The sequence below is a fragment of the Syzygium oleosum genome, unplaced genomic scaffold (genome assembly GCF_021117445.2).
Source record: "Syzygium oleosum isolate NSW1041296 unplaced genomic scaffold, Sole_v2.1 Sole_v2.26, whole genome shotgun sequence".
NCBI lineage: Eukaryota > Viridiplantae > Streptophyta > Magnoliopsida > Myrtales > Myrtaceae > Syzygium > Syzygium oleosum.
This window is the reverse complement of record NW_026607510.1, coordinates 4,013,633-4,022,395: the sequence shown is the minus strand read 5'-3', so window position 1 is coordinate 4,022,395 and position 8,763 is coordinate 4,013,633. Positions and strand designations below refer to the sequence as shown.

At 41.8% G+C, this 8,763-nt stretch overlaps 1 protein-coding gene across 1 annotated transcript; it reads right to left on the bottom strand.

Moving 5' to 3' along the window:
- Positions 1 to 5,498: 5,498 nt before the first annotated feature.
- On the bottom strand, positions 5,499 to 8,346 carry LOC115681922 (monooxygenase 2-like). The gene is made up of 5 exons (XM_030606029.2): positions 8,063 to 8,346; positions 7,867 to 7,929; positions 7,219 to 7,396; positions 6,484 to 6,712; positions 5,499 to 6,113 (listed from the first exon to the last, which is right to left on the bottom strand). The coding sequence occupies exons 1-5, from the start codon at positions 8,272 to 8,274 to the stop codon at positions 5,593 to 5,595; spliced, it is 1,203 nt and encodes a 400-aa protein (XP_030461889.1). The 5' UTR covers positions 8,275 to 8,346; the 3' UTR covers positions 5,499 to 5,592.
- Between the last annotated feature and the right edge of the window lie 417 nt (positions 8,347 to 8,763).

Below are 8,763 nucleotides of genomic sequence, written 5' to 3'. Positions count from 1 at the left end.
GTACGTGGACCAAGGACCCGATCGCGATTGAGTGCCGAGTTCGAGAAACATCGAAGGAATATTTTGGACCAATATGGGCCGATCTTAGAAAAATGACGGATTGATATAGTCAGATACGTACGATCGGATCGCGGGTGATTCCGCACGACCGAAAGTACGCCTGACTAACGAACCCCGATTTTAATCCAAACGATCGCGACCCCCGGTACTAGTGATAATTCCTCTCGTTCTCTCGAAATTCAAGGCCATCATGACTCGGACAATCCTAGGTCGATACGCGTAACACCTAAACAGTCGCCCGTTAGTGAGAGGCCCTAAGACTTCGAAACGAGTTATTTTGATCACAATATTGAGCCCGAACTTCGATATCAAAATTTCAAGGGTAATTACGACTATTTTGCAAGACGGACGTCATTTTATAGTGGCCACACATGTTTGGGAGTAATATGGATGAAAACGGAAGTTTCGACAGAAATTGGGGGAAATTACAATTTTGCCCCTAGGGACTTCGATGTCCATTTCTGAGGCCAAGCGAGGTTATTTTTCGAGGCCGATGCCATTTTTGGGTGGCCACGCATACCGGGAGTTGTTATGGACAAAAATAGGAATTTCGACAAAAATTGGAAAAATAATATTATTTTATTCTCGAAACTTTGCAGTCAGTTTTCGAGAGCTTAAAGAATGAATTTCGCGGATCCGACGCCATATTATGTTGGCCACGCACATATGGAACACGTATGTGCGAAAATTGGAATTTTGGTTCGGGATCGGAAAATTACGAAAATGCCCCTAGGCCATTTTTGAGTAATTCCGAAAATTGGTTAATTTTTGGGATTTAACCAAGGTTGGTTAAGGCTAAACCAGGTCTGGTCAGCTTGGGTTAAGGACAAATGACCATTTTACCCCTACATTATTGGATTGGATCAAATTTGGGCCATTGGATTAGGGGCAAAAGTGTCCAATGCTATGGATTAATGACACTTGGATTCCACCCACACTTTGTTGACCTATTTGACCAGACATTTCTCTCTCTCTCTCCCATTCTGTTCTGATCTGCCGAGCCATTCTCCTCCTCCCCTTCCCCGTGAATTTCTTTTCCCGTTTCTGTTTCTAGCGTGCACGGTTCTGTCCATTCTGGTACTGTTCACGCCGGAACAGTACCAGCCGGAGCTGTCCCCGCCGAGCCAGCACCACCAGCAGCTAGTTTCGCCCAAGAGCAGCCACCATCAGCCCCGGTTTCAGCCTAAACAGAAGAAAAACAGCAGCAAATCGCCTCCGTCGGTGTCGCCGCGGACCGCCGGCTTGCACCCAGAACGCCGCCGTCGATCCTTACCGCGCGTCGGTGATCGACCGCCCGTTCCCGTCGTCCCGAGTCATTAATAGGCGAGTATAAACCCCTAAACCCCTAATTAGTTTAATTGTGCATTTTTAGGGGTTAATTAGGCCTAATTGAGGGTTAATTAGGCTTAATTGTGTGTGGGATGTTTTGTATGAGTCATTAGGACCTAATGAGATGATTTAATGGTGGATTAAGGCCCAAAATGGCCCTTGTTCTGGTACTGTTCACAAAGTACCGAAAATGTGCATATTTGTCTAAATTTTTCACTAATTGAATTCAATGATTCAAGGCTTGGAATTAGACAAATTCAAGTGTTAATTAAGCTTATTTGAGGCTTAATTATGTATATTTGATGGTTGGATGATTAGGGTAAGTGATTAGGCCCTAATGAGATGGTCTAAAGGTGGTTTAGTGCATATGTGAAATTCGGTTCTGGTACTGTTCACCAGGACCGAATTGCACTTTTTGGTTCAAATTGAGATTTAAATGGTTCTTTGACTATGGTTTGAGTTTGGATATTCTTGGGGGTTGATTGGGACTTGAATAAACCCTATTGAATGACCTCATGATTGTAAGATCGATTAGTCCAAGATGGGCCTTAGGCGCATTAGATTGATTTGTGTAATGAATGCGCGGAATGAACTTGGAATTGATTGGATTAGAATAGAAATGCTTGGGTATGCCAAGAATGAGAGGAATATGTCTAATTTGAGCATGGTTATGCTTGGTGTTTTGGCATCGATAATTAACTTTAAATTCCCGGGCACGTGGTTTACAAAAGTACGTTGTGGTATGACTGAAATTGGGTGCTTAATGTACATGTATGAATTTTATCCAATGTTGGCCTTCGGGTCGGGCCTACGGGTCGTTATAATCAATTGTGGCCTTCGGGTCGGGCCTACGGGTCGATTTATCAACTGTTGGCCTTCGGGTCGGGCCTACGGGTCGTTTTATCAACTGTGGCCTTCGGGTCGGGCCTACGGGTCGTTATAATCAATTGTGGCCTTCGGGTCGGGCCTACGGGTCGTTTTATCAACTGTGGCCTTCGGGTCGGGCCTACGGGTCGTTATATCCAACTGTGGGCCTTCGGGTCAGTATAATTGCACTTGACTTATATTGATATCAAATGCCTAACCTGCAGGGCTAAGATAATGTATAAGGCGGTGAGCCGGGAATGTATTAACGTTGTTTTACCGGTTCATTGGTTGATGCGTTTTATTTACCCTTCTGGAGGTGCACATTAGCCTAGTTTAGGATTAGTGGTTTGTACTTGCTGAGATTTCTCACGGTTGTGGTAAAACCGACATTTCAGATCCCCAGCCATGAATTTTGAGGCCGAGCCCGAGACAGAGTTTGAGGCTATGACTTCCGAGGAGAAGCCGGAGCAGTCCGAGAGTTCCTCGGAGTCGTCGAGCTCCGATCCAGACTGGGAACCGTAGTTTAGGTCTCAGCCTTAGGTGTGAGGGCCGACCCCCTTTTTGACTGTAGCCTCTAGTGGTTAGCCAATTCCCCTAGGCTACCGATCCCGTTTTGTACTCGTGGCCCTTTTGTTGTATTTCTTGTTTATAATGGATATTGTATATATAAGTGTTATAATGAATGTATATGTTGTTTTTAATCGTTTGAATTTTGTTGGCTTGTGCTACTCATGGTTGCTTTTAAATTGTCTGGGTGTATATATATAATATATATACGTCGTTTTCGCATGTGGCGTGTTTTCTCTGATTTGGGTTTTTGGGTCGGTGACGTAACCTGGGAGCGTCGTACCTTATTTCGACCTATACGCGGATGTTCATGCTTCGTGGGGTACGGGGCGTGACAGGCCTTGTAGTTCATGTGCCGGGTTTGGCCCATCTTGGGCGGCCCACCCATTATGCCTTTCAAACAAAAACGCAAAAATCCTAGACGCAATGCATGCTAGAATTTAATGCAAAAGTGAATCAAAACATAATAGATACGGGTTAGATTATTCAAACCCACATAAACAATCTGGGCAGTGGGCTTTCGGCCATTTCTTGGGCTCAAATTTGATCCCAAAGCCATCCCCACACATTCACGAGCCATTTTTTTGCATTCACTAGCCATTGGAACCAATAAAGGCCGGCCCGAACGCGCCATAGGAGCCAAACATGGCTCGCTGTCTGAGCCGTCCAGCCCACTTGACAATCCTATAACAAATCACATAACAACGTATTAACTAATTCTAGACAAGTTCACCCGAGGGTTGTGCAACCGATTCGGTCCTACCCTAAAACCGGACCGGAATACCCATAAAAATAGGTTATGTTCCCGGTTCCAGTGGAAACAGGTCTGGTTTCTAGTTCCAAATTTTTGAAACCGGTACTTTGCGGGTAGGTTCCAGGTTATGGGTGTTGAACCTACCCACTGATCCACTTGGCAACCGATCCAGTTCTACCTTGTTTGTTTTGTATTGATATTTTACTTTGAGCTATTTTGTTGCTTACACTATTATACTATAATTGTTATTTGTCTTATTTTCTAAAAAAATTAAGCAAAAAAAGAAAATAAAAAGAAATCAGCTCCCGAACAGACCACCAGACAAATAGGGTTGGTTCCAAGAGAAACATGGTAAGTTCCAGATTCTACATCTATAACTTACCTACCCTGGAACTGATTACCCTTATTTCACACAATGGAAACGTGATATGAAGATTATCAAACCAAAACAACGACTAAATCATCACCACAAACGAATTGGGAATAATAAACGGTAGAAATTATAACTTGAACTAAAACAAATCCATAGTCTAGGATCACATGTATGCTCAAATGACGTGTAACTAGACCGAGACCGGATCAAAACATAGCTAAAAGAAATCAAAATAAGGGACATTCACCAGGAAGATTAGTTGAACCCGTTGATACAAAAAAAAAAAAAAAACTGCTCGAAACTCCTTCATTCCCTGCGTTTTTTGGCCGTGAATCGATTGCCTCGCCCCAATTTAGAGCTGAAGATGGGTATGTTAACAATCTACTCCACCACTCATAAGGGAAGTGACGTTCTCTCGCCATTGGACACCACAACTTGGACGGTTGCCGAAGTCTTTAGAGACTTCTCGTAGGTTTTTGGCAGTGCGATAAATACTTTCTTGATAGCGTTTATCCGTCAAGCAACCGCACCGTTTCGTTTCCATGCCAAACGTTGGTTGAATCAAAACACATCGAGGGTGATTTCTTCAATTAAGGATTTTTGGCAATGAAAGTGAAATTACTCAGATAGTACAAGGACATTCTGCCTTTTTTTTTTTTTATGGTTTATGCTAGCTTAGATTCAAGATTCAAGATGGAGGGTTCGAAATTCTCCTTATCCAATGTTAAAAAAATGTGCAACTGAGTGAGGAGGTCCAAGTGGACCATCTATTGGCCACGTTGAGAAATTGGATCCAAAATATTCATGTTGGATAAACCAATCGATTCGACACAACGAACTCCACCCTAGGACGAAGATGGTGCCTCATGGAGTAGTGCCCATAAATTTGTATAGTCTTTGCTCTGTCAGAACAAAAACACCCCAAGCCTTTCGTTCACTCTTCATCTTCATCTATAAATGAGGTGGCGACATACTTGACATCAACTATTCCAAGTACTTTGAAAGGGTTGGCGAAGACAACGTCGCCGTTTCTAAAATAGTAAAAGAACAGAATTTTACAATTTGCAATTTTTTCCGCTATGGTTCGCAACTTACCGAACTCATCGGTGTCTATGGTACCATCGAAGTTCACATTCAATACTAGCAAACATATCATATTGGATAATAGGTGCAGTTTGACTATGAAATATATAGAAATGACTGTCTGTAGTCATAATTGGTTGTTGCAAGAATGGAATCCAGTCGAACGTGCATAATGTAAATAAGAAGACAATGACGAGACTATATCATCCAAATCATGGTGAGAGACACGAGAGCCGAAAATACATAATTTATTAAACATTCTCTTAGCCGTAATTGTGTGTAGTTGGTAATTTAGCGCAATTATACATGGAAGTTTTTTCTCTAATTTGAAGATGTCGTACTTCATTCAGGTTTAATTGAATGAGTGTTCTTCATTAATTTTTCTCAAATAATAGTTTACTTATTTTTTATATTTGAAATAAAAAAAGTTTAATTTGATTTTTTTTTAAATTTGGACTTAGTTGGGAGGACTTGATTGCAATTTCTTTCAAAAGTTTATTTATGAATGCAGTGGTTCAATTGACAAATTTAGAACTCAACATAAGGCAAAGAGGAGATACTAGCAAAGTTTGCCGCAATCATAGCGGTTAGCACTAAGGGCTCTAACCAATAGAAACTTATAGAATACGTCTCTTAGGAACCTCATCCACCAACTAGACCCATCCTGCTGAACCCAACCCGACAAGAACGATGCCGTGATCAACGTCGCCGCCCTCCACCTCCTCTCCCTCGTGTACCTCTTGAGGACGAACCCAATATTACGCGTCTCGAGTTCGCCCCGTTTGGACATCGAGCTTCCAATGTGCCGACCCAACACGACCGCGTCCTCGAGGGCCAAACACCCGCCTTGCCCCAAGTCCGGGGTCATGGGGTGCATCGCGTCTCCGGCCACCGTGACGTTCACCCGGGTCAGGTTCCCGAGGATGACATCCCACGGATAGCGAAACATCAATGGGGCCCACGTCAAGGTGGCATGGTCGGAGTGGCCAACGATGTCAAGGTACAATGGAGGAAAGTCTTTGGCTAGATTGTCAGTCACTTCTCTTAGTAGTAAATTTGGGTCTCCTCCCATGTCGGCACCTGAAATGTAGGTGTGTCGATGAGTAAAAATTGTTAGGCAAAGGTTAAGTAGTTAGTAGTTAAGCCTATAAAAAGCAGCTTTTCCCCAGGCATAATTGTCGTAAGATACATCTATGGAAACATTTCAATTTAACCGGTGATGAGGAAATCTATGCACAGTAATAATGGTAGGGAGGATAAGACCCATATACAAATTGACTAAGAAAACCGACACAGAATACTTTTGTTAGTTCAAAGGTTTTTTTTCTTGACTTCACAAACCAATCTAAGAATCACTAATGATACTCTTACACAAGAAGTGTCAGTGTTAAGAAAAAAAATACCCTTTTATAGGCCGTATGAGCAAATACAAAAGGGAATGTACCAAAACCTTTTGGAGGAGCTTTGCAAACAAAGTACCAGTATATCTCCTTATTGTTCAGAGGCATAAAACCAGCCCTCTTTGAGACATCCACGAATCGCTGAGACTCATGGTTCAGCCCATGGCCTTGTGGGTACATGGCCAGCCCGCGAATTGCGGCGCGGCCTGAATCAATGGGCAAGCCGAGCCCTAACCAACGTGCTATCTTAGAATGCACCCCATCACATCCGATAACCACCTACATATATAGCATATTTTCAAATAATATATAAAATCTTCAATTAACACGAGCCCTCTAAGAAGACTTGGAGTAGTGTTATCACCACTGAAATTAACAGGAGAACTTAAGCACGAGAACTAGGGTTGTCAAAAACCAAACCGAAAACCGAATTGAAACCGTAATCGAACCGAAATTTCGTGTATTTTTTTTTTAGTTTGGGTTTCGGTTCGGATAATGGAAAAATAACTATTCTTTTTTTTCTGTTCGGGTTATTTCGGTTCTGTTCGGTTAACCAAACCGAACTTAAATATTTAATAAAAACTAAATGCTCTTTCTCACCCCTCTCAAAATCGCCACGAGAAACCCTAACATCCGGTTTTCTCATCCGAACTAATCCAGTTCGGTTATGCTCGAGATTCGGTTCGGTTCAAGCATACATCCTAACAATTTGGTTCGGTTCAGATTTTCAGAAAACCCGAACCGAACTGAATCGTTGACACTCCTAAATTGGGAAGTTATGATACCTTAGACTTGATGATAGTTCCATCTTCAAGCGCGAGAATACAAATAGATGAGCCTTGTTCCACTTGGGTTTCGATGGAAGTGAGCTTTGAAGAGAAACGGATGGTATTTGGAGGCAATTCCTCTGCTAAGACCTGTAACAGGACTTTCCGGTGTACCACTCTTTGTTCATGTCCACTCCTAAGAAATATAAAAAAAAAGTGTAAATTCTTAAACTTTAAGCATTACACAAATAGACTGTAATCTTTCATTTAGTTACAATGATGTTATTACATGCCTTATCTACTTACAAAAAACACAATTAATTGCTTAAATCATTATAAATGGTCTTGCAACTTTTTATACAAACAAATAAGAAATCCATTGGATGAAAAACAATTTTAGGGTTCTGTGAAAATGCAATGATCTTTGCGGATGTTCATGTGACTTACCATAGGATTTTTGCAAAACCCCAAAATTATTTTTCATCGAATGTACTTCATCTAATGTAGTAATGAATCCAATGTTTCTTTTGGCAAATGAAAAAGAAATCAGACTCTGCGTACGTACCTGCCTCAAGTCAATTATAAAGGAAATGAAGGAAACACATACGACAAATCAAAAATAGAGGATGCATTGATCGAACTGAAGAATTTTCAGAGTGGCAGTACCCTTTGCTTGCACCATAACGCACCTCCTGAATGGCTTTGGTCTTCACATCGGTTACGTAACCCCTAATACATGAGTTAAACATTAATTATGGGAAGTGTAATCTAATAAGAGTTAATTAAGTAAAAGGAACTTGAAGATAGGTTCGAATATCTATGTAAAACCTATTTTCGATTATATAAGAACGATAAACCTTACTTGGAAAAAGGTGCGTAAAGGGAGGTGAGCTTATCTGAAACCCCGAGTGCGTCGAGTGCATGCCAGGCGTTGGGGAAGAGGCCCAAGGCCGCGCCGGTGGCTCTCAGCCCCTCCGCTCTCTCCAGCACCAGTGCTCGCACACCAACCTTCTTCAGGGCCACCGCCGTCGCTAGCCCCGCGATGCCTGCTCCAATAATCACAACCTCCTCCATTTGAAAAGCAAGTTGGCTTTTTTCCTTTTTACGATCTTTTCTTCTTATTTGGGGGAGACTATGGTGTTGATCTATTTCAGCTATTTCAGAGGGACGATTGTGTTTCTTTTCATAGCTGTTGTAGGTAGTCGTGGACGTCTAATGACGTGCTCTATTTGATTGCTCGTTTGACCAGATAGGTGAGCTGCAAGAATCAAAATTTTTCAGTAGAAACGAGCGCATGACAAAATGTCTCTTAACACGAGAATTTGACCTTGGTTATTCTTTGACCAGATATGTGTCATTTCCCTTAACAAAATGTTAAATGCAAAGTATCTGGTCAAAAATTATAATTGAATAAGTGGGCGGCCCTTGACTTTTCTTTTAGAGGGAATAAGACAAAGCAACGAAAGGAAAAAGAAGCTCATTTGACGAAGGGACATGATGGTTGCAAAATATAACACGAAAAAAGAGTTGCAATGGTTCACAATCTGTGGCTTCAAAAGTCCT